General features: G+C 45.1%; 1 protein-coding gene across 1 annotated transcript; it reads right to left on the bottom strand.

Moving 5' to 3' along the window:
• Nucleotides 1-725: 725 nt before the first annotated feature.
• Nucleotides 726-25,310, bottom strand: MAEA (macrophage erythroblast attacher, E3 ubiquitin ligase). The gene is made up of 9 exons (XM_081328014.1): nucleotides 25,126-25,310; nucleotides 17,722-17,904; nucleotides 15,303-15,506; nucleotides 12,616-12,738; nucleotides 10,748-10,824; nucleotides 6,087-6,195; nucleotides 4,171-4,304; nucleotides 3,437-3,632; nucleotides 726-2,182 (listed from the first exon to the last, which is right to left on the bottom strand). Exons 1-9 carry the CDS (start codon nucleotides 25,192-25,194, stop codon nucleotides 2,087-2,089), a joined length of 1,191 nt encoding a protein of 396 aa, XP_081184140.1. The 5' UTR covers nucleotides 25,195-25,310; the 3' UTR covers nucleotides 726-2,086.
• Nucleotides 25,311-25,976: the final 666 nt, after the last annotated feature.

Genomic DNA, 25,976 nt, shown 5'->3' with positions numbered 1-25,976 from the left:
AGGGCAGGAATATTCCTTAAGCACTGGAAAAAGTCAGGAAATTATTTGGACGAGGACTTGAGGTTCATTGGTTTTGTTTAAACACGATAAAGGGGGTTTATGCCCATAGCCACGTTGTTCTGCTTCTGCATCTAGTAGCACGCTTTTAAATAAGTGAAAATGGGCATTGTCTCATAGGAGACATCAAAACGGTTTCTGAAATATGTATTCTTCATCACACGTGCTCTATTTTTCAAGCACCACTCATCTATGATAGAACAGTAAATCAAATCTCTATATAAGATTTGGAGATTGAAGAGTCAGTTTGAAGATTAGTACACCGAACTCGGCGAAAACAGAATTTGAAAACTCACATGACTAAAGTCCTGATGATTAAACAAATGTGTATAACACATCTTTTTCAGTTACAAAAAAGATGGGCCACCTATTAAATTCTTTCAAGGCTTTTTATCTCGTCCAGTTGTTCACCTCAAGGTTGAAATACCTTGAGTATTAAATGTGTCTTATTATTTCTACTTTATGCACTCACAAAAATCTTTTAACACAATTAGCATTTGCTCTGAGAAAAATTTTAAAAGGGACCGACTGCTTGTCAAAACCAGTTTTTTTTGATAAAACTCCAGTAATCCACCTTTTTTACTGGGGAGAAAATACCGTATTAACCACTTGGGTTTTTAGAGCACGTTAACACTCTTCTGTTTTAACTAATGAGCAGAAACGAGGGCTATGAGCAATGTCTTTATTAGCTAATCAACATCAACATGCAAAAATAAAGGCTAAATACAAAGTCTATCATATGGTTTTTGTCTCTACTACAATGGGGATGTCTGGAGGACCATAAGGATGTGATTGGTAGCAGTTAAAAATTGGACTACTAACCTCTTCGGCTGTGAATACCTTAAAATTACAGCATTCTCCTGCAAGGCATCTTCTTCAAAACTTCCCCAAAACACTTAAGGTTACCAGCTGACTTTCCCCCCCCCCCTCATGTGAATACATTCTCAAAGCAAGAAAATAAGGCAGTTAGCACTAAATGGTTTTTTGATAGTTGAATCCTATGCACGTAGTAACTAATAAACGCAAGGTCCTTAACACTATGATCAAATGGAAGAAGGACAGACAAAACGAGCAGCACATTGTGCCTGCAATGTTACCGGTTCTGTGTTTACGCAATTGTTTAAAAGTTTCTTAAAAGTTATCTAGGACATAGCTTCTCAACGGTGGGAACTTGAAGATAGGTGGACTTCAACTCCCAAAATTCCCCGGCCAGTTGACGTCCACCGATCTTCCAAGTTCCCGAAGTTGAGAAAACGCTGAATTGTAGGGATTTCAGAGACGGCAATAAACCCTCCTCTGTCTTTGTGTTAGCATCCATCAAGTATCAATTCCAAGGACTGGCCATCTTTTAAAGGCAACGTGACGGATGATACCAAAGAAAAGTGTTTGCTAACACAGATGAAGTGTTTGCACACATGGGCGCAGTGAGTGTGTTTTCGGGTGGTGTGGCTCACGGTGACAACCACATCAGAAGAGAACCCAGGACTGACACGCATCGGGGGGGAGCTGAAACCAGCCTTCTGGTGCCATCTCTTACAAATTTGCATATTTAATCCCGTCGAATCAGACAACATTTCATACATGGGTAAAAACAGGGGATACCCAAAGCTGAAGTGAGATCTACAGTCAAAAAGTGGTGGGTGTGTTTTTTTGTTGTTGTTACGCAAAATGATCTGTTTTGAGTAAGCTGCTTCTGCTGGATGAATGTTTGAGAAAAAAATCCAATCGTGGTTACAAAATCCAAGCATTCAAAATTTGTTCCCTCCGAGTGCAACTTTTTTCCCTTTTTTTTTATAACTTTAGTCACACTTCCTCACTTTCTCAGAGTAGCATCTTTCTGCTCACTGATCTTTGGCCGCAAGGGGGGAAAAAAATGCCACCAAGAAATCCGAATTCCCACCACCCCACCCTTTCCCGGCCCTCCCGAGTCGCAGCTCTCTTTGCCGGACTCAAGATGTTTCCACAGGGCACGGCTAGAATAAACTGCGTCAAAATCCAGTGGCACTTCATTGCGCGTTGAGGAGGGGGTTTACATAATGTAGACCTTCTCGGCTTGAGAGAAGTTGAAGACCTCTTTGGTTCTCGGGCAAATTACTCGGTCATCCTGACGAACAGAAAGCAAGGACTGGAACAAAATACAGAAGAAGAAAAATAAGAGACGTCAAAGCAAAATGCCTCCAGAAGCGGTGAATGCTCCATCACTGGAGGTTTTTAAGAAGAGACTGGACAGCCATTTGTCTGAAATGGTATAGGGTTTCCTGCCTGAGCAGGGGGTTGGACTAGAAGACCTCCAAATTCCCTTCCGAGTGTTATTCTTTTTTTTCCCCTTCCTTCCTCCCTCCCTCCCTTCTCCAACACTGGAAGATTTTAAGAAGAGACTGGGCAGCCATTGGTCTGAAATGGTATAGGCTTTCCTGCCTGAGCAGGGGGTTGGACTAGATGACCTCCAAGGTCCCTTCAAACTTTATTAAAATGATCTTTGACTACTACAGATAACCCTTGACTTACCAGCACAACCGATCCCAAAATTTCTCGTTAACCCAGACATTTGGTTAACTGAGTTTTGCCCCATTTTACGACCTTTCTTGTCACAGTTGGTAAGTGAATCACTGCAGTTGCTAAGTTAGCAACACAGTTGTTAAGTGAATCCGGCTTCCCCCTTGGACTCTGCTTGTTAGCAGGTTGCAGAAGGGGGTCACGTGACCCTCCAGGACTCTGAGACGGTCATAAATAGGAGCCGGATGCCAAGCGCCCAGATTCTGATCACGTGACCAGGGGGATGCTGCAATAGTCCTAAGTCACTTTTTTCCGTGCCGTTGTAACTTCGGTCACTAAATGAACTGTTGTTAAGGAGGACTACCTGTATGGACACAGGTTCTTACATTTTATCAGCATTTTACAGAACATTCTATTAAAATGCCATGTTATGTATTCAAGATGAAGTGATTAATCTTTATATGTTACTCATATGTAAGGGTGTAGGCCAGGGGCAGGCAACCTTGGCTCTTTTATATGACTCGTGGACTTCAACTCCCAGAATTCCTGAGCCAGCCATGCTGAGGGGAAAGGGAGAGGCTTCCAAGCTGAGCCATGGTGGCTCAGGAATTCTGGGAGTTGAAGTCCACGAGTCATGAAGGGCCCATAGATTCCTCCATGTCGCATATAGTATGTTTAAATGTCTATTATGTATGTGTACACTTTGAGAGCAAGCAACTAAATTGCATGTTTAATGGGTGCCATTGTGCGCACAGTAAAAAATGACAAGCTAATCTAATCTAATCTAATCTAATCTAATCTAATCTAATCTAATCTAATCTAATGTGTTTATTCGTTAGTCCGGGCCAAATCCGAATCTGGATGGTCCTGAGGCGCCACTTACGTTGTATCCGTAGACGTATCCGTTGGGAAGCATCATGGGGGGATTATTTTCATTCATCACGTCTCCTGAAATCTTGCAGACTAGCCGAGAGTTGGCACAGTGCGCCATGGGCAAAGGCTGGGCCAGCTTATTGAGGGATTTGCTACACACCGGGCAGTCGGGGTTTTTGGAACTGCCATCCTCTTTATAACACTGCCTGTTTAAAAACAAGTTAAAGAATAATAATAGGAAAAAATATTTAGAGCGGTAAGACAAACACGGTTGTCACAGATAACTCCAGGGTTAATATGAAATGATGCAGATATTCCCCCCCCCCGCCAATTTTGGCCTAAAAACAGCAACCAGTTGTGTATAATTTGCACAGTCCCCTGCTCCCTGAAGCAACTTAAAAAGCTGAGGTATCTTTGAGGCGCTTCGGTATTTGATAACTCGGCACGTATTATTCAGATCGGTTCTTTTTTACTAAGCACAAAAAGGAGAGACGTTTGGAACTTTGTATTACAAGGAAACATAATCCCGGCGTTCATCTCCAAGCCTGCATTTTTCACATTCCAGTATATTTTTTGTGGCATGCAAAGCAGGAAAGCCAGGCGCTTGGATGATGGTTTGAATTAAAGGCAGCTATTATCACTGCAGATTTGTCAAACAGCAGTTTAGGAAAGAGTCAGTCTGCTTTAAAAAAAAAATAAAAGGCATTTTTTTTTAAAGACCAAAGAATACACGTGGAAGGATACGGTGTTTTTATAGCAGAAAGCCCAGCCTGGAGGGTTATGGTAAAGACCGAGTTATTCCCCAGTTGATGCAATCTGTAGTTATCGTATCTAAACTGCTGGATCAGCATCCTCCACCGTGCGGGGTCCAGGAGATCCTGGGCAGAAGAAAATAAAAAAGCCAAAGGGAGAGTGAGCGCAGTTTCAGACTATTAAAGTATAAAATTATGCACAGGGAGTCCTCGAGGTACGAACACAACTGAGGCCAAGATTTAGGCTGCTAAGGGAAACATTTGTTAAGTGAATTTTGACTCATTTTACGACTTCTCTTGCCACCGTTTTTAAGCAAGTCATTGCATCTGTTAAGGTAGTCAGACAATTGTCAAGCCAATCTGGCTCATCCACTGACTTTGCTTGTCAGGTGGTGGCAAAAGGAGATCACGTGACACCACCACCCCGACACTGCCGCCGTCGTAAGTACGAGTTAGTTGCCAAGCATCTGGATTTTGATCACGTGACCACTGAAGGTCAAAAATGAGGGTCATGAGTCACTTGTTTTACTGCCGTTGTAACTTCGAATGGTCACTGAATGAACTGTCATTAAGTCGAGGACCGCCTGCACTGTATCCACAAGACCAAATAAATAGAATACATTTCATTAAAAGTCGGCTCTATGCTCTTCTTACAAAACGCTTCCTTCCGCCCAGACCTTAAGAGAAACATGTGATTAATACCAGTTCAGTACAGAAGCTATCTTCTGTTATTTATTTATTTTTATTTATTTATTTGCAGAATTTATCGGCCGCCCATCTTGCCACACGATAACTCTGGACAGCTTACAATGTTAAACATCTATCAGTCAGAAAAGGGGCTACAATCTCCTATTTTATTTCATTGTTATTATTATTTTGTCTTGCAAAAGTAATCCAGAAGAATTTGGCCATCTGTACAGGCCAAACTAGTTCCCTGTATCCATTGGCTATTGAAAAATTGTCCCCCACTGCCTCTCCCCCATTTAAGACATTTCTTCCCAAATTCTTTATGCTAAAGGAGAAAGAAGGCGAGTCGCAGTGTTCTTGGCTCGGCCCCAACTTCCTAAGAAAATCAACGTGATTTGAGGGGACCGATTTGTATGATCGGAAGGGATCCCACAGTCCCCGGGAAGCATTCTGCTTCCACTGACTGAAAGTGAAATTTCTGTAACCAAACCAACTACTGCAGATCAAATCCGGCGACAGACAGGAGGGTGTTTGGGGGAAGCAAATGAACTACAGGCGCTCCTCAACTTAAAACAGTCCATTCACAGACAAGTTACAACTTTGAACTGTTCTTCCACACTTACAACCACTGCAGCATCCCTGGGGTCACGTGGTCAAAATTTGGATGTTTGGCAACTGACTCAGATTTACGACCGTGTACCGGGGGGTCACGTGATCCCCTTTTTGCGACCTTCTGACAAGCAAAGTTAACAAGCCGTTATTAACTTACCAACTGCGGCGCTTCACTTAGCAACTGCGTCAAGGAAGGTCGCAAAATGGGTCAAAACTCACTCAGCAAATGTTTTGCTTGGCAACAGAAATTCTGGATTTGATTGCGGTCGTAGGTGTCTAAAGACTGCCTGTGTCTAAACAGGGTACGGAGGCCCAAGATGGTTGCAGCTATTAACGCAGGTCTGAACATGCTTACGACTCTTCCCTTCATCATGTCCAAACCTTAAGAATCGTGATAATCAAACTTCTCAGCGGCCATTACGGAAAACAGATTTTCACAGAAAGGACCCCCCCCCCAGATGATTAAAACGCTCGCCTCGCTTTGAATCACGGATGCCAGCCGGCCTTCCTGTGCCCTGTTCATCAACGCATCGCCAAATTGCCATAATGAGCCGTATTAACCTGCCACTTCCCCCCGCCAAAAAAACCACCAAACGCAAAGCAGCCTACCTTGTAAGGAGAGATGTGAGTGTCGGAAGGAAAAGCTAGCATGCCCATCACCTGTCGCACTTCGTCCAGCTGGCTCCCCTCAGCCTGGCTGAAATGTTTCCGTGCGTGCCTGAAATTCAAGACATACAGGACACTTGCAGATGTTTCTGGTTTCTGTATTTGAGAATGGTAAGCCTGCTGGCCCCTTAGGAATTCTGGGAGTAAACAGCCTTCCTGTTAATGAATCGATTTTAGTCTCCAGAATAAAACTGATCCTATTCTTCACAGGAGACCACCTCTTTCACGTTACAATATACCTCTTTTGTTTTTAACTTTGACTTCTATTGCTGCTTTTATCCTAATTTTGTATTGGGGCATGGTAGGCTGCTCAGAGTTAGTTGACTAGAGAACAGGGGTCCCCCAACCCCCCGGTCCGTGCACCGGTATCGGGCCGCGGCATGCCACCAACCGGTCCGCACAAACAAGCGAAGCCCCATCTGTGGGATGAAGGCGGCCCGCAAAACCATGCATCCTCCAGGCCGTGGGAAAAACCGCTCTCCACGGAACCAGTCCCCGGTGCCCAAAAGGCTGGGGGCCTCTGATCTCTAACATCCTGTAAGTGTGCAAATAAGTAATGGCTCACGCACAGATTTGCACACGCCACCGTCTTCCCTAATCCCTTATGGGTTGCCATTAAGTTTGATAACTAGTGCCTGTAACATCAGAGTCCAACTGGATCAGGCCAAAACTCCATCTAACGTAGCAGAGAACGACAACCCCGTAGAAGCATCCAGGAAGCTCACAGGCCTAAAGAGAAACAGCAGCTGAAAATCGAATCCTCCATTAATATTTGCAACCCTGTTCAAAGCCATCTAAATTGATAGCTGCAACCACATCCGATGGCGCAATTCCAAGGGAAGAAATGTTTCCTTTTATCGATCTTTTGACTCTCTGCCGGCTTCCGCTGTTGCCACTGGGATTCGTCTTCCTTTACTGCTTCCTCTCTAAGCTAAGAAACGCCGGCGTTTATCAAGCCTCCTCAGTTTTTATGGGTTTTCTCTGCAATATATATATATATATATATATATATATACATATTTTCCCCCAGTGTGCACTATCAGTTTTGAGACAGAATGACGGTAACTACAGTATCCCACCGTAGATTTGTACCGTAGCGTTATTACGCTGGCAGTTCTATTTTCGGCTACTTCCCAAACCATTTCCAGCACGGCACGGGGCCTGGTTATTTGAGGGACTGACCGTCTCCAATAGTATCTGCCTCTATCGGGACCCTGGCAGCAGGACTTTTCTGCCGCAGCCTCTAGGATGAGGGTCCCCCTAAAATTCAAATGGCTCCCACTCTGATGGGGTTTCTAAGGGTCTCCAAAGACCCCACTCTTCATCCAGATCTTTGGAGAGAATAACTGATGCCCCTTCCTCCTTTTTCTTCCATCTCTCACTCTCTCTTTCCTTCTTTCTTTCCTTCTCTCTCTCTCTCTCCCCCACCCCCCTCCATCCCTCTATTGCTGACTGGAAATTTTTTATTTTTATTTTAATTCCATTTATATCCCGCCCTTCTCTGAAGACTCAGGGCGGCTTACAAGCTTAGCAGTAGCCTTCATTCGATGTATATGCCTGCTTATTAGGGCTTTCACACACACACACCCCAAGCGGCATTATTACAAAGTCAGCTTAATTGCCCCCAACAATCTGGGTCCTTTTTGCATAAAACAGAAAAAAAATGAACTTTCGATTTGTGGTTCTGATGACGAGAAACCATTAGAAAATACAATCATTAGATAATAGGAAAAAGCTTTTTTTTTTTGGTAACCGCGGAGTAAAAGATAATTTTTGTCATTATACTGTATTTGTATTTGCAGCAAAAAGAAAAATGCAAAAATGCAAAAAGAAAAGATAAAAAGAAATAGAAGAAGCTTCCAAGTTCCTTTAACTTGGAAGCCTCTTCTATTTCTTTTTATCTTTTCTTTTTGCATTTGTCTTTTTTTCCCTTTTTCTTTCTTTGTATTAAACTTCGTTTTTATCTTTTTTCATAGAACTTTTATACAAATGTACCGTATTTTCCGGCGTATAAGACGACCCGGCGTATAAGACGACCCCCTACTTTTAAGAAGTTTTTCAAGGTTTTTTGTCTTATACGCCGGAAAATACTTACATGCCCTGCCCTCCCTGTCCGTTGCAGAGGAGGCGAAGGCCCGACTGGCCCCGCCGGCCCTCCCGCTGCTCCCGCGCTTCTGCCGGCCCCCGAGGCACAGCGTTTCCCGGGCGGCAGGCAGCGCCGGAGGGCAGCCGCCACCCCGCCACGGCCGGCGCCCCTCCTGCTTCCCCCCCAGGCCTTGAACTTCTCCCATTCGGCGCAGGGCGGGGCAGCTCCGCCCGCAGCCTCTTTTTCATTGCTAGATGATCATGTCTCCAGTACCTGCTCCCTTTGGAAAAAACATCTGCCAATCTCTGAAGTAAAGCAAGAATAGAGCAGATCTATTTGCAGGAATCTATCCATTTTCTCTAGGCCTTTTCTTGTGCCTCTCACACATGTTACTTTGGCCTTTTGTGATATTTCATTCTCACACCATTTCATGGTTGTACCATTGCTTTGTATTGTTTTGCTTTGCTATTTGTCTGTTTACAAGACTTTTATGACCCTGCAATTGTTACCAAGTCCATGAGATGTATACACAGTATCTTTATAAGCAGGATTAAAACCATGCTTTGCCAAGATCAATAACTATAACAACCAATCAGATCAGTTGTACTTAAATGCCAAGACATAATATAATAGATTTAGCACCACTACAAGAAGGAACAACGTCTGAACCTGATCATCAATACTGCCTGTTGGAACAGCCAGGTTTTAACCACTACAGAAGGAGTGCCTTGCAAATCTTGGGGAAAGTGATGACCAGAGTAGGGTGACTCCATGTTTCCTATGTAGAGAAAAGTAAGGTTTTACACTTAGGAAGGAAAAAATCAAATTGATAGGTACAGATTAGGTGAAACCTGGTTCAATAGCAGTAACTGTGAGAGGGATCTTGGGGTCCTAGTGGACAATCACTTAAATATGAGCCAACAGTGTGCTGCAGCTGCCCCAAAAGCCAATCCAATCTTAGGTTGCATTAACAGATGGATAGAATCAAGATCATGTGAAGTATTAGTACCACTTTATAAAGCCTTAGTAAGACTACACTTAGAATACTGCATTCAGTTTTGGGCACCATATTATAAAAAAGATGTAGAGACTCTGTTCCTCTTTTCTGCACTCTTTCCAAAGATGATTAGAGGCCTGGAAGCTCTGTCAGTGGAGGCTTTTAAGAAGAGACTGGATAACCACTTGTCTGTGATTGGTATAGGGTCTCCTGGTTGTGCAGGAGGTTGGACTAGAAGATCTCCAAGGTCCCTTCCAACTTATTCTGTTATTAATAAGCTACTGTGTCTAATCCTAGATTAGGAGACAATAACAGAACAGCGGGGATAAGCCTGATTGGAACCGGAGGGAAGGGTCCTCCCTGCATCAGCCTGAAACAGCCCAGAAACTCCATTTTAATCCTACATACCGAATCTTACTATCTCTCTTCACTCCTGACATGGTGGAGTAATGTGTGACATTTTGAGGTGGCCATTGATACTATCAACTTAAGAGAAAGAGAGCACAGAAAAAATGTTGCCAGAACATATTTGGAACATAGTTAGAGGCAACTGGAGAAAGATATACTGTAAAGAATTCTATTTAGCATCAAGGTTGAGTTGCATTTCCTGAGGCTTATCTTGAAAAATAGGATAGGTATGAAGAACTAACTTCTTTAAAGAGCCTTTGAAACTTTATTTGTTTCAGATTGCTTTTACCTGAACTATTAGACTGAACTTTTGAGATAGTTTTACTAGCTAGTTTAATTATTGGATGTGTTTATTAGAGAGTAAGGGTTTCTAATTGCCTTTTCTCCTCTTTGCAGCAACATCCAAGTGGATGTGTCGAAGTATACATGATTGTGGGTGTATGGTTGCAATAGAAGCTCCACCCATTTTCTCCAGGCATACCGAAGGGATAGGACTGCAGTTGTGACATTGATCTGCCATCTGCCCCTATGGATACCCATGTTCCTTTGCTAAACAACTTCAAAAAGTACTCCAAGTTTTAATAAGCCAATTTTTTTAAAAAAAATACTGAGATTTTGCCTCAAGAGGGAAGAGCGAGCCGGCAGGGAAGTCCTGCGTGCGCGTGCGTTTGCAGGACTTCCCTGCCGGCTCCACGCTCTTGAGGCAGCAGCTGCCTCAAGAGGGAAGAGCGTCGGACGGGAGCCGGCAGGGCAGTCCTGCACACGCGCACACTCCCCAGCTGCTAAGGAGCAGCCGGGGAGTGTGCACGTGCGCAGGACTGCCCTGCCGGCTCCCGCCAGACGCCACCCACTGATTTTCCGGCGTATAAGGCGACTGGGCGTATAAGACGACCCCCCAACTTTTGAGGTGATTTTCATGGGTTAAAAAGTTGTCTTATACGCCGGAAAATACGGTATATGAAAAATTCTCCTAAAGAAAATGTAACTACTTTTGGTAACAATTTTGAAACAGCAGACCTGTAATGTAGCATCTTTTAAAAATAATCTTCCGTGCCCAATTCGGGCAGGTCTTTCCAGTCTGGCTTTCCTATGTGCATATAGGTTTCACTGTACCTGACAGCATCCAGTCTCTTGTTCTGTCGAATAAGTTCTATGAACTCCTGAATCCTTAGACTGAATTCCAGACAACTCTAAATTGAAAAGAAAACAAATCTTAAGACAGGCCATCGCAAGATTTAGACGCTCGATCTGCAATTTTATCTGTGTTTATTTGGGTAATTACCTCAAAAGCAATACAATATCTGAATATATTTAGAGCCAAATTCAAAATTAATGCCATGAAATTTATTTATGCAATTTGATGTTACTTCATAACCAAATGCTTTGTGTTTTTTTTTAAAAAAACATATTTATATATCCACATTAAGTTTTCTTTTAAAACTTTATTACAAAAGAAAGTTCGATTTGCACACATTTGTTCAACTGTTCTGTTCAGTTTCCAACTGAAATGTTACCTGTTTATCACAGTATTGAAACAAATCCCGATTCACCTTTCAAGGAAGCCAAGAACGCCTGAAGACTAGGCAAAACTCAAAACAGTGAGACTGCAGGGATAAGGATTATCTGTAGGTGAGCTATTTTTTTTAAATTATTATTTTTTAAAGTAGCTTCAAATGACTAATTCCCTTAACACCGGTCACTTTTCAGCACTAAATAAGACCCCCAAATCCTCTCTTCCCAGATCCAGGTGGCCCTCCCTGGCTGACCGCTCTTTCAGTCATCAAAGTTGCGGTGGTGCTGAACGCACAACAAGATCCTGGGACTGAAATCTGGGCTCTTAGCGCCTGGCTCACACTTAGGAGGCAGGTAGGAAATCAGCTATCCCATGCAGCTAGGTTACGTTCTTGTAAAGCAGGTTTGACCACTCCCAGGACTTGCCATTCGTGGGCTTGGGTGGTGGAGAGAGAGAGAGAGAGAGCTGTGAATCCCTCGGTCTGAATCTCACCTCCGCCCGGCATTTTCTCAGCAGCCGGAAAAAAAAAAAGCCGCTCTCCGCTTCAGCCTCTTGCCCACCAAACTGGCCGGAGAAGAGAGACCGGCACCCCCGGAGCAAAGGAACAGGAAGGTTTTGGGCACTCCGTTACAAGTTGTCCTCGACTTGCGATCAGAACGGAGCCCAAAAAATTTATGTCGCTAAGCGAGACGGCTGTTAAAGTGACTTTTGCCCCATTTCACGACCTTCCTTGCCAAGGGAATCGCTGCGGTTCTTGAGCTAGTCGCCCGGTTGTTAAAGTGAATTTGGCTTTTCCCCATCGACTTTGCAGGGCGGAAGGCCGCAAAAAGGGGATCACGTGACCCCGGGACGCTGCGACCGTCATAAAGATGAGTCAGCGGCCAAGCGTCTGAATTTTGATCACGTGAGCATGGGGGAAATGCTGCAACGGTCGCCAGTGAGAAAAACGGAGATAAGTCACTTTTTCCAGCGCCATTGTAACATTGAGCGGTCGCTAAGTGAACCGTTTTGTAAGTTGAGTATTCCCTGTATTATGCTTTTAACTTTCAGCTGAAGCATATTATTTTCTTCAACAGAAAACACGTTTCTTTACAAAATGATTACCCTACTATCCTATCCGACTAAAGGTTTTATGGTGAACCTGTTGTCCACCTTCCGCGCAGGCTTATACTACATCCCAGGCATTTTCAAAACAAGCTCACCTGTTCCATTTTTAAAAATGTTTATCTTCCTCTTCGCTATGATAATTTAGTAAGCATAACCACGCCAATAGCTCCATCATAATAAAAGTTGGCTCACAGGCCCTCTGCTGGAGTATCTAATGTGTATCTCCCGTTTTCTCTCTTACATAAGGCCTCTAAAAGAAACATCTTGATGGGACACCTGTCGTGTCCCCTCCGTTCAGCCACATTCGCGCCTAAGACAGACAGAACCCATATTCCCCACCCCTCTTAAATTCCGCTTATACCTTCATTTTCCTGAGCCTAGATTTGTTGTCGTGGCACCAAGCTAAACAGGTCATCGTTTCTTGTCTTTCCAAGGATTCTTCTACTTCTTTGGCAGTTAGGAACATCTCAATGTTGACCAAGTCCTGGAAAAGCAGGAAAACACGATTATTATTCGCTTGAGAATCGCACCGCTTACACTGATGGGAAACACCCCGCGGGCTGCACCACCAAAGACTTTCGGAAGGTGGCGAGAGGAGAGCGGGAAAGGCCGGACTCTTCTCCAGAGCTTAGCAGGGCAGAGAAGCCATCCTGAATCGGACAGAAACGGTCAGACCAACGGAGGAAGGATGGGTCACCTCGCGAGTAAATGCCCCCATAGCTCCCAAGCCTCGACTTCAGGAAACTTCCCAGCTCCCCCTTCCCAAGAGGGCAGGCAATTAAGGGAAGCTCCAGTATCGAACGCCTCTTAAATCTTCAGCCATCACGAATCAGTTGGGCCCGGCCCTTGTAGACTTCTGGGATGGCTGCGGACTTCCCAACAGCGGAAATCCCTTTGCAAACGGAGAGGAGCGAGGAGACCCGCTCAGCCTGGGCCAGGCCCTGCATTGTAGGGCTCCCGCACAGGTAATCCCCGACTTAACAACGGTTTGCTTAGTGGCCGAAGTTAAAACACCACTGAAAAAGTGACTTCACACTTACGACTGCTGCAACATCCCCGTGTGGTTTCCGTGATCAAAATTCAGACGTTTGGCAACTGGCTCATATTGACGTCCTGGTGTGTGTGTGTGTGTGTGTGTGTGTGTGAGACATGATCCCCTTTTGCAACCTTCTGACGAGCGAAGTCAAGGGGTGAGCCAGGTTTGCTTAGCAACGGAACGGGGCTACCAATTTATCAAGCGCCGCGATTCACTTAGCAACGGTGGCAGGAAAGATGGTAAAGTGGGACCAAACTCACTTAACGAAATGTCTCGGTTAGCCACAGAAATTCGGGGCTCAATTTAAGTCGGGGACCACCTGCGTTGAATTTTATAAAGCCTGCTCATCTCCACAGTTGTGGGCTCAGCTGCCAACGGAAGACCCTGGGGAAAAAAAAAACTTTGCCGACGGAGAGGACCGATGACGGGACCAGATCCTGCGCGGGCGGGGTGTGTCTCCTACGTGACTAAGAACAAAGAGCCACGAAGAGACGCCTGCAATTTGCAGCTGATTGCTTCCTGGCACGTCCCAACTGTCTTAGGTATAGACTGGCCGCTAACATATAATCCTGATATTCCCTGGGAGCAAGGAGCTAGTCCCTCTCCTTTCTGCAGTAACAACAGCGCTGTTTCCCGTTGTTATTCTCCTCTCTTTCCTTGTGTCTTCTCCATCTTGAATGTCTGGCCCTCCTTTGAAGGATGGAAAAGATGGTGCATCCCATGGCAGAAGAGGACAGAGAAGCTGGGGTGGGGGGAGTCCAAGTATGGTGATATGTCTAGGAGGTTCTGGGAACGTGGTGGACGGAGCAAGATTGGTAAGGGGGGGGGGCATTACAAACAAACAAAAGAAGATTCCCAAGACCAGAGGAGAAAGGCAACCTGAGAATAAGACTCAGAGAAACTCTGGCTTAATTATAGAGTTATAAGCTGAATCAGAGAATTGTTGGAACGGGCTTTCACGATTTCTATTATAATGCCCTGTTATTGATAAAGATCTTTCCAGAAATCCGAGGGGGGTTCTTGTTTCCTGAAGCTGCGTTCCTTGAAAGTCTTGACAGATAAAAATGGAAAAGATATAGCTGTGGTTTTTAAAATTATTATTATTCCTGTGTTCAATCAAGGGAAAGAAAGGGCTCCTGTGTTTTCTGATTCAGGCCATCCCTTTAGGAAGAAACCAAAGATAATTTCAGACTGCAGTCATTTTAGAGGGGTGGAGCCAAGATGCGTCTTTGCACAATCACAACCGGCAAATGCACACAACCCACTTAAGAGATGGCATCTGGCTACGAGAAGTAAAATATTGCCTCTGCCTGCATTCCTTTAGCTCTGGCGATTAAGCCAAGATTATAAATTGCACATTAGAATTCCATTTGACTGAATAGTTTAAACATAACAGGAAATGAAGAGCTATTTTGTGACTGCCCAGAGTTAATTTGCCCAGGGCAAATGTTCTACTGCAAATGTTACTTGCTTATTACATTCGTACAGAACATGGGGAAAAAAACAAACCCTTCAGTTCAACTTTAAAAATACAACAACCCAACTATGACGTGTGAAAGGAAAAATCCTATATTCCACATTCAGTCCGTGTGGAAGGGGGATCTTCAAATAAATCCACTTTGTACCAGAATTCTTAAATCATCATTTTGAGCTGCGGGAAACGTTAGGATGAACCAATTAAGCAAGCTGAATCAACTAGTAAAATTCACTGCGCGGAGCAGAGTATGCCATTCTAAAGATAATACATAAATACACGGATTCCGGCCAAACTCAAAACAGGCCTCGTACGCAGGAAAACAAACTGCACAGAATGAATGTGAAACAACTTGCTTAAAAGTTATCGGAGCGCCACAGGGTACAAAAAAACGAAAAAGGATTTCAAGATAGGCCGGCTGTCACTTCCTGCCACCCCACCCCAGGGTACTTCCCGTTCAGTCTAAAAACTTCCTTGAGCAAAGCAAAACAACTGACAGTGATCCTTGCCACTTTCTGTCTCTGAAACGAGGACCAACCTCAATGCCGCTTTGCCTGGCTAACTTCACCGCGGTGTTGTAGTAGCCGCAGCGCAGGAGATGCTCCACCATCATGCGGTCCATCCGCTTCTTCTTCCACATGTTCGCAGCCGCCGGCTGGTCGCTGCTGTGTTCTTTAAGATGCTCGATTCTGCGTTTGCAAAGCTTCGCGCTCTCGTCTTCGGCCTGGATCGACTCTACAGCCTATTTTGGGGGGGGGGGGCGGAGAGAAGAGAGTTATTCAATCCTATCTTAACGTGGGACTTTCTATTCCAGACACAAAGCAGTCAGTTAAGCTGGCAAAGTGAAGGGGGCAACGTGCATTTGTACACCTGGTGTCCCATATAAAGTCTATCAGAGAATCGAGAAATGGTATAGTTAAAGTAACACACGGTGATTCCCAACCTTAGCAATTTTCAGACGAACTAATCACGGGTGTCAAACTTGCCACGTTGCGTGACGCGTCGCGACATGTTGCAACAGAGTTGGAAGGGACCTCAGAGGTCTTCTAGTCCAACCCCCTGCTCAAGCAGGAAACCCTGTGCCATTTTGGACAAATGGCTGTCCAATCAGGGAGGGAGGGAGGGAGGGAGAGCAGAATAACAGAGTTAAAAGGGACCTCAGAGGTCTTCTAGTCCAACCCCCTGCTCAAGCAGGAAACCCTGTGCCATTATGGATGAATGGTTGTTCAATCTGGGAAGGAGGGAGGGAGGGAGGGAGGGAGGGAGGGAAGGAAGGAAGGAAGGAAGGAAGGAAGGAAGGAAGGAAGGAAGGAAGGAAGGAAGGAAGGAAGGAAGGAAGGAAGACAGAATAGCAGAATAACATAGTTGGGAGGGGTCCTTGGAGAATAAAATTCAGATCTCTCAGGTTTTTAAAGCTCCTTTGGGAATCTCATGGGTGGACTTCAACTCCCAGAATTCCCCAGCTAGCATGTGACAGTCACACAAAATTGAACAACATCCCAGCCATTTCTAAGCGTAATTTTGTGAACATTTCTTTATGCATATGCTTGCAGCAATGAAGGCATAGGAAAAAGCAATTGCTATGCACCTGAAGTGCAAACCTTTCGTAGGGAAGCTAAGAATTCTAGCATAACACAGATTACGGGAGTAATCAATACCTTTCAACTAATCTCATTTGTTCTCTTGTTCCCTCAGTCCCAGAATACTCCCTGGGCCTCTGTGTAGGAGAAAAACAATTACACCTTTCCCAAACTCACAGAGCTTTACTGAAATCTGTTGTCTGTTGGATAATCCAGAAGAAATATGGCACATTCATGGGTTTTAATAGAACATTATGCCTTAAAACAAGCTGATGTCGGGTAAGGAACTATCTGACTGATGAAAGATACATATGAATCCATGCTTATTTTAGCCATTAAGTCATTAAAAAGTGCATTTTAATCTTCTAGAAAAGCAAAATAATCCTGTGATTTCGGATTACCCTTGCTTCTGTCACTGGAAGTTTTCAAAAGATTGGACAACCGTTTAAATGCCTAGGATGTAATAAGGTCTCCTGCCTTGGGCAGAGGGGTGGACTAGAAGACCTCCAAGGTCCCTTCCAGCCCCAGGATTCTATGATTTCTCTAGGAAATCCAAAATGGTTAACTTTCATTCTTCCTCTACGTGGCCTTTCCTAGGGATGGGATGTTGTTTAGATCCAAAGACAAAAGAAAAAAGTACTCTGTTCGCTGTGGCTAAAACCTTAAAGAAGATGCAGCTTTTCGTAGGCCCACACAGTAACTACACAATCCCAGGAAAACACAAGTTCGGGAGGGGGAGGGGGAGGAGCTAGCAGACATCACACTTCCTTAATCATTTGCTTAAAGCAGCAGCGAGGCTCTGCAAAGGCCCTGTTTTTCAGACTCAAGATGCATGATTAATGCCAGTTTGGATTCATCCCAGAGGAATGATGTCTAAAAGTTCCCCTAGCGTGGAAGATGGGCAAGCCCTGCAGCGGCAATTCTTTGGCTATTGTGCCAATAAAACACAATTTCTTAAAAATAAAGCAATTCTGAAGTTGCAGCACATAAATACCTTGAATTGCAAAGGGTGTCATCGCAGACAGATCTTGCAAGATCCTGCTTATTTTAAACACACTTTTAAGGTGGTTTTTTTTTTAAGAACCCAGAAACTCGGGGGATTTCGCAGGCCTGGGGACGACATGAAACCTCTGATCTCAAGCAAGAACCAGCACATTGCAGATGGCCTTTTTTTACTACTGAAAAAGTAAACTCTTGACTCCAGTTAGCTGAAGGGGCTGGATTCCTTCACTGAGCAGTCACCCAAGATTACAGTAGATGCAGTAAAGACTGTAGCGTGTCAAAACGACGATTCTCTTTGTCTTGAAAACTGAAAACTCCCAGAACGGGGGAAGATCAAAAAACCCCAAACAATAAAAGGAGGCAGGAAAACGTTACCTTTCGTTTCAGGACGCTGAGCTTTTCAACCACGCCGTCCAGGAGACTGACCACTGAATCCACAGCTGGACAGTTGCTCAGGGTCTTCTCCAGCTCTGCCACCACCATGGTTACGTGGCTCGTTTCTCGGTCAATATTTTTCTGGGCAGCCCGGAACCGTTTGTTCAATGTTTCATAAGGTACCTTCAAAAACAAACCACCTTTGGTTGTTTATAGAAAATACTGTTTTGAGCCCGGTTGGTTATCTTTCACTGACAATTGCTTAGCATGGTCTCTCAAGACTTCATCGACTTATTTAAAGCATTCCCATGTACTGCTTTTCAGGAGAAAAACTGTAAGAGTTACCAAGTGGATTTGTAATTATGTTCACATTCACAGATACTACAAATTTATGTTAGAAAGAGTAAGGATAATCGAGGCTTAGCACTGGCACCTAGCTATTCCAGTTATTATTGGAAATTGGCAGATAACAGAAAATGAGAAATCTAACAACAGCTTATCTATAGCCTCATTGGCTTAAAACACTCCTCAAAGTAACAATCCAGGTTTATGTCGCCGGGAAGTCGGGGGAATAAGAAGCAACAGTCCCCCCAGGTACTCACTGAATGTATGTTTTCTATAAACAGTATTTTTGAAGATAGAAGGAAAAAGTGACATGCTTTCCCACAAGACTGTGAACTGAAATGGAATATTCTTACCATCCATTTAATGAATGCCCTGGGCGGCGGCGGTGGTGGTGGTAGTGGTAGTACTAGTAATAACAACAACAACAACACCTCATTCTCATACCAAAATACAATCAACTGACAACACCTGCTGGCAGATCCTTTCTCTCAAGATAAAAAAATAATCATGCATCAGAATTTTGGAGTTAATCTAAGCTGCCCTACCTTCGCATCACAATGGGATATTACATCAATATAGAGCAGGGCTCTTCAAACATGGCCCTTTTATGACTTGTGGACTTCAACTCCCAAAATTCCTCAGCCAGGCAAACGTGGAATTCTGGGAGTTGAAGTCCACAAGTCATCAAAGGGCCAAGTTTGAAGACCCCCTGAGGTAGAGGCCTGCTTCGGACTTCTCCAACCGCAATACTATCGAGCAGCATCTTTCATTGGTAGTTCATAAACCAGAATCCACCTGGGTGGCCTCAGACTGATCTTCTCTCCATTTACACCCAACCAGAATATCCATTTTGAGGAACGAGGGCATCAGAGCTCACAGTATCTGCAGGGCCTGTTGTGGAGCAAGCCACAGGCCAGTATGGTCCACCCTGGCTATTATCAGTCCACTGAGCCAGCCCACAAATACAACTGTAGAGTCCACAGAGGCGTGCCATCTGAAAACCTGTGACCCACGCGTGCAACTTCAGGTAAGCAGCCTGAAATTAGGACAATGAAGAAGATGTTATCTGCAGACAACGTATTAACGCTGAAGTTAATAGGATTGCCTCTTGCTGCTTGAAAAATGGATATTCAGAACGTTTTCCTGAAACAAGCGGGAGTTGGGTCAATGCTCGATCAATCTGGCCAACGAAAACAAATATGCAAAACGTTTTTAAAAAGGATCACAGTAGCATTTTCGTATTAGGCAGATTGGAAATCAAAATCGAATTGGGAGAACACATCCTGAAAATCATCCCCCTGCCCCTTGGCTAGCTATTTCTTCCCAGCAACTCCACATCAATGCTGAAATGCACAGGAGAGGGGTCCCCAGCGCCTGGTCCGTGGACCGGTACCAGACCGTGACCTGCCAGCAACCGGTCCACACAAAGAAGCAAAGCCCCATCCGTGGGATGCAGGCACCACATACCCTCCGGTCCACGGAAAAACCTTTCTCCACGGAACCGGTCCCTGGTGCCCGAAAGGTTGGAGGCCTCTGGCGTAGGAGATAAAAATCAATTCTGACGAGGCTCCATGGGTGAAAAAAAGCAAGCACATCATAGGAGCATCAAAGCACGCAAGAAACCGTTAGGTAAATGCCAACGCCACCGTCAGGGGAGAAGAAGTGAGAGAAATTCAAAGTAACCCCCATCCTGATCTTTGGGAAGGGGGCATTAAGAGAGGGCAGGACGATACTTTGACAAACTTTCATGATTATGTTGTGATGCCCTCCAAGCACAGAGTGTCCCGGTTGTCTTTTGTCGTCTACTCCCTGACCTGAGCTACCTCCAAGGAACAGCCCAGGACAGGAGAACCAGCACAAAGCAGCCTGGAATCTCAGAAAGATCCCAGGATCAATTATATCAAAACTTACCAAAAGACCAAAAGGAGGCAACAGACCAGAGTCCCCGAAACAAGAAAAACAAATCTAAATGACAAAAGTTAATAACCTTTTTGGCAACTAAAGGCCACATCATCATCATCATCATCATCATCATCATCATCATTATTATTATTATTATTATTATTATTATTATTATTATTATTATTATTATTATTATTATTATTATTATTATTATTATTGCTGCCGGGCAAAGAGGCATTGCATACAGGACTGAGATTTCCCCATTTTTCCTGAATTTTGAGCAAGATGTGCTAGGATTATTTTAAAGCAATACCAGGATTTATGTATGGTACAGGCTTTGCACAATTCAAAATACTGATGATATAATTGATATCTAGCCAGCATGGAACTCTTGGAAGACAAAAGTTACTCATTTCTACAACGAGGTAGTATTGAATTACAATCAAATGCAGAAAATATTCCAGAGCTGCCAGATTATCTCGTCCCACACAATAAATGACCCTTACTAATTGCCACCCATCCAACGGCGTTTTGAGGGGATTTTACTGAATATTCTGGTCCAATAGTACTGAGTAAAGGGGCAGAGTCCAGGAAACCTATATGCAAACTTAAGGAGTTTAGGACTGACGTGATACAATCCCATCACATTCTTAAATGTTTGATGGAATGGAAGCACAATTGCACTGAACTGTAGGTCATTATTTTCTGTTAAGCTTGATTAAAGGTCTAATTAGATCAGAAGACACAACGGAACTACAAAACACCTCTCACACAATGTTTGTCAATTGGGCCAATGGATCCAGATATTATTGTTAACCAGTTTCTTTAGACACATTTACCTACATAAAATCAGATATATTACTTGCTGGAGGTGAATAAAACCTAACCCTTACGTATATGTATCAGTGAAAAAGCCCCATGGTATCCATAAGCTTGCTTATAGCCAAATTAACTCTTGAGGTCAAAATAAGAATCTTGCTCCTAGTGTGTGTGTATGTATGTACACACACATACATACAAGATTTTTTTAATAAATATTACTTTGATTTCTGCTAAATACAAATTGACAAGTTTCCAGAGATACCGGTAGCTTTCCATTACCTTTCTTTATAATAGCATCATACAGCACAACATTTGATTATCTTAACATACTTTGTACTGTCACTTAAAAGTGCCCTAAAGCATGTCATCAAGAGACTGAAGGAACTTTAATCTGTGTCCTTTCCTATGCTCTTTATTCAGAGAAACCATTCAGTGTTTAAGGATGTTTCAAATGTTTGAGATTCCATCGCACAAATCACAAGAATTGTATTTCACAGTCAGCTGCATTAAAACTGAAAGAGGGATAAGACTCTTATGTAACTTGTGTGATTTTTTTTAGCAAATCTATTTTAACCTGCTGATTTTCTACTGATACTAGATTTTTCTTTTTTACTGTAATATATTAACACTGGGAGCCATTTTGAGTGTTTTGTTTTTTTAGAAAATGAAGACTCAAACTGTAACAGCTACCAGTAGTAATTCAGAAGTAAATCCCATGTTTCCTTTTTATATTATCTAATTTCTAGACAGTTCTTTTGTGCAGAATTTCTACAGTAATGTACAACAAAATCAAAATGTAAATATAGCTACTAGAAAGCCAACAAAATATATGAGAACCACATTATGTATTCCTGGGGTTTCTGAGTACAGGAGGATGTTTACAAAATGACTGATTGCATGCCTAAATAAAGGTAGCCTAGAGAAAAGTTCATTTTGTATAAACAGGAATGTTACTATAATTAAGAAAAAACAAAGATATTTCGGTGGTTTGTTGTTTCCTGAATTTCATATTCTCATTCTAAAAGACCACAATAATTAGAAACAGGTAATTTCTGATTGTTAATATTATTTACACCCATCACAAATCATCTTAAGAAAAGTCTTAAATACACTTCAATTACCTGCATTCAGTATTCTGAAAATCAGTCACTGCTGGAGGCATGAATAATAATGATCCAAGATCTTTAAAAAAATCTAACATTCGCTTCTATTCTTACTGTGTGGAGTAAACAGGCTATACACGATTGTTAAAAATGAAAGGGGCAAGCATCCGCTTAAGTGGGGAGTGAGGAATCAGCTTTTTTAATTACTTGCTTACATGAATATAAGAAAAGGAGGAATTTCTTTGGCATATTTTACTTGATAACATTAATCCTTCCCAGCTCTATTATGAAATTGTCTGGTGGTTTGAGCTGTTTTTGTTTGGGGAGTAAGAAACTGGTCCTGCCTCTATAGGATTTGATTAGTTCAAAGTGATTCGTATTATTCCAAGAGGCAAATCAGCAGGAATTGACAAAGCGCTCGCGCTCTCTCTCTCTCTCTCTCTCTCTCTCTCTCTCTCTCTCTCTCTCTCTCCCACACACACACACACACACACACACACACACACACAGCCCATCAGACACTATTGCTGCCCAAACTCCACTTCCTTCCATATCCCACCCCTTTGCAGGGATGGGCTTCACTCAATCGGAAGAAGGCTGGTAGCTGAGATATACTTGAATGGTTGTAGGCCAGGGGTCTTCAAACTTGGCCCTTTTAGGACTTGTGGACTTCAACTCCCAGAATTCCTCAGCCAGGCACGCTGGCTGAGGAATTCTGGGAGTTGAAGTCCACAAGTCAGAAAAGGGCCACGTTTGAAGACCCCTGTTATAGGCTTTCAACTCCATATGCTGAAAAGAAGACCAAACGCATCATCATCATCATCATCATCATCATCATCATCATCATCATCATCATCATCATCAGCTGATGCTATCATCATCCGGTCCTTTCTCCTATCCCTGCTTTTGGGCCTTTGTATTCCTAACAATTCCATTTTTAATCAACTGAAGTTCAACTCTTTGGAACCCTAAAGTTTGTATCTATTGTTGGTTGGCAGCAAATATACTTTTCTGGCTAAAGAGCAAGGGTAAAAAATGTTTTAGATACATACATCTTGAACATTAGTACTGTAGACCAGGGGTCCCCAACCTTGGCAACTTTAAGACCTGTGGACTTCAACTCCCAGAATTCTGGCTGTGCTGCCTGGGGAATTGTGGGAGTTGAAGTCCACAGGTCTTAAAGTTGCCAAGGTTGGGGACCCCAGCTGTAGGCAATTGCTGTGCAACTCCAGAGAGTTTTAGATGACTTCGCCAGTTGCTAAATACATTTAAATCTTATGTATGGTTTTTAGGGAGGACCTCCAACTGTAAAATGTCCCTTGAGAGAGAGAGGGCCATCACAACCTATTAATTCTGCAGGACATGATCATTAAAATCAGCCTTTGGAGGTGAAGGCTATTGGAGCACAGAAATTCCGTTACCATGTGACTTATCAGCTTCGGAAACCTGCACCAGGGATCCACCCTCAGCGGAGACACTAATGGTTTCCAGAGCAGTCATTTCAGAGTCTCAAGGCACTCAACTGAGGAGTGATTCCCAGCTGAATTGGGGCACCTGGGATTGAGAGGACAGGTAGGCTGATAACAGGTCCCCTTCCCATAAAAACAGGAAAGAAAGGCCAAAAGGCTTTTCAGCCGTGTCAATCTTGCTCTTGACCTGTAACTTCATCTGGTCTGAAAAATGACAGGGGCCAGCTGTATTCTGGAAAGCCACCCTGGAAGTTCTTAACAAAACACTCCCTTCACCCAGGAGATGCCAGGGTTGGTTACACAGAGCGCTACTTTGCTGCCACACTGAAAATACCGTGTCCAGTTTTGGTCACCACGATACGAGAAAAAAGAGGTTTGGAAAGCATGCAGAGAAGGGCTGGAGGCTACGCCGTAGGATGACTGGCTAAGGGAACGAGGTACGTCTTGCCCGTGGGTGGGGGTGTGTGGACCTGGGCTCTTTTATGACTTGTGGACTTCAACTCCCAGAATTCCTGAATGGGAGTTGAGGTCCACAAGTCATAAAGAGCCCCGGTTCCCCACCCCTGGGCTAGCCTATGGAAAAGAAAGACTAGGGGGGACAAGACAGCAGTCTTCCGCTATTTGAGGGGCTGCCACGGAGAGGGGGGGCTTATTCTCCAAAGCACCAGAGGGCAGAACAAGGAGCAATGAAGACGTGTGTTAAAAGGAGATCTAACCTAGAAGTAAAGGGAAATTCTCTGACAGTTGATCGATGGAGCCGTTTGCTTCCGGAAGTTGGGGTTTTCCAACACTGGAGGCTTTCCAGAAGAGACTGGGCAGCCATTTGTCCAGGATGGTGTAAGGGCTCCTGCTTCAGCAGGGGGCTGGACTAGAAGACCTCTGAAGTCCCTTCCAGCCCAAGGATTCTATGGTCTATGGTACGGCAGCTAAGGCACCAAGCTAAAGGGCCGAAGACTTGAGAGTTGTAGTCCCCCCTTCCGCAAGAAGCCAGGTCGGTGACCTTGGGCCAGTCGGAGACTCTCAGCCCTGGGGAGGAGGCAATGGCAAGCCACTGTCCAGAAAACCTGGCCAAGAACCCTGCAGGGCCTAGTCCAGGCGGCCATCGGCGACTCAATGGGGTGTCATGGCACAGGGGAGTTTCTGGTCCCGCCTTAGCCCTGAAAGCCAGCTGGGCGACTTTGGGCCAATCGCTAGGCGGCTGGGAGTTCTAGTCCTGCCTCTGCCGTGAAAGCCATCTGGACGACTGTGGGCCTGGGCCAATCGCCAGGCGGCTGGGAGTTCTAGTCCCGCCTCTGCCGTGAAAGCCATCTGGACGACTGTGGGCCTGGGCCAATCGCCAGGCGGCTGGGAGTTCTAGTCCCGCCTCTGCCGTGAAAGCCATCTGGGTGACTTTGGGCCAACCGCCAGGAGACGGTGAGTTCTAGTCCTGCCTTAGGCATGAAAGACGACTGGAGGCCTTTGGGCCGGCCCTTCTCCCTCAGCCCGGCCCACCTCACAGGGTTGTTGTTGTTGTTGTTGTGGGGAAGGGACGCCCTACTCCTCTCCGCAGATAAGAGATGAAACGGGGGCGGGGCGAGGGGGCTGAACGCCCCGGGGCCTCCCCCTCCGCCCAGTCCAGCCTTCTGGGGGGGCGTCCTCCCCCTCGGGGCTCCGAGGCCGGGGGTGGGGGGGCAGCCTCGCCCTCCCTCCCCGCCAAGGGGGGCGAGGCGGCCCCTTCCGGGCTGCGGGGGGAGGCAGCAGCGGGGGCGGCGCCGGGCACCCACCTTGAGCGTGGGGTACTCCTGCACCTTCAGCGTCATGGAGAGCTGCGCCGCCGACTCCTGCACCGCCATCTTGGGCCGAGCGCCGCCGCCGCCGCCGCCGCGGCAACCGCGCCGCTTCCGGCCTCTCCCGGCAGCCCCCGCGGCCGTCGCGCGCCGCTTCCGCCTCCAAAGCCGCTCGCCCCCTCCCCCCTCCCCCCACGCCCGTCCGCGTCCTTCTGACAGGAGACGCCTCACCCGCCCGGAGGTGGAGAAAGCCTCCGAAGACCGCTACCCCCCCCCCCGTTCTTTTCAAGCCCCGAGTGGTAGGCTCCGTTTGGGACCCACCAGCCAATGGGACGGCTCGTTGGAGGAGGACAGCCCGAGAAGCCGTTCCGAGCGCCGGCGTGATTGGACGAGAGGGACGGGCGGGGTTTTAAAGCCCCGGGGGCTGCGGGGTGGAGGATGCTAACTTCGGACCGAACCACTGCACGAATGTGGGGGGGGCGCCCTCCTGTCGGCCAATCCGAGCTAGAGCGTGGAGAGTGGGCGTGGCTTGGGAACAGATCGCAAGGCGGCTTTTTCAACTCTGCCAAAAGGGATCCTCGGCTTGCTCCGCCTAAATCCTTAGTCTGCATCTTGAGTTTATTGTATTTTAGTTCCCCTAGATTCACACGACTGCCTTAACCTGCTTTGGGGGTTTCCCCCCGCCCCCCGCATTTCCCCCCCTGAATTCGCACAAAATTTTACTTACCAGGCAGTCCTCGACTCATGACCACAATGCAACCAAAAATCTCTGTTGCAAAGGGAGACATTTTATTTTGCCCCATTTAACGACTGTTGTTAAGTGAATCACAGCAGTTGTTAAGCTAGTC

This window comes from Vipera berus, assembly GCF_964194415.1.
Source record: "Vipera berus genome assembly, chromosome: 4".
Taxonomy (NCBI): domain Eukaryota; kingdom Metazoa; phylum Chordata; class Lepidosauria; order Squamata; family Viperidae; genus Vipera; species Vipera berus.
Note: the sequence above shows the minus strand (reverse complement) of the source record. Positions and strands in the feature narration are given on the sequence as shown.

Excerpts from the sequence above, each read along its gene's own strand:
- MAEA (XM_081328014.1), bottom strand. The coding sequence starts at position 25,194 with ATGGCGGTGCAGGAGTCGGCGGCGCAGCTCTCCATGACGCTGAAGGTG. Across the intron at positions 15,507-17,721 it reads TCAGCGTCCTGAAACGAAAG|GCTGTAGAGTCGATCCAGGC; the intron begins GTAACGTTTTCC and ends CCCCCAAAATAG. Across the intron at positions 12,739-15,302 it reads CCAGGCAAAGCGGCATTGAG|GACTTGGTCAACATTGAGAT; the intron begins GTTGGTCCTCGT and ends CTGCTTTTCCAG.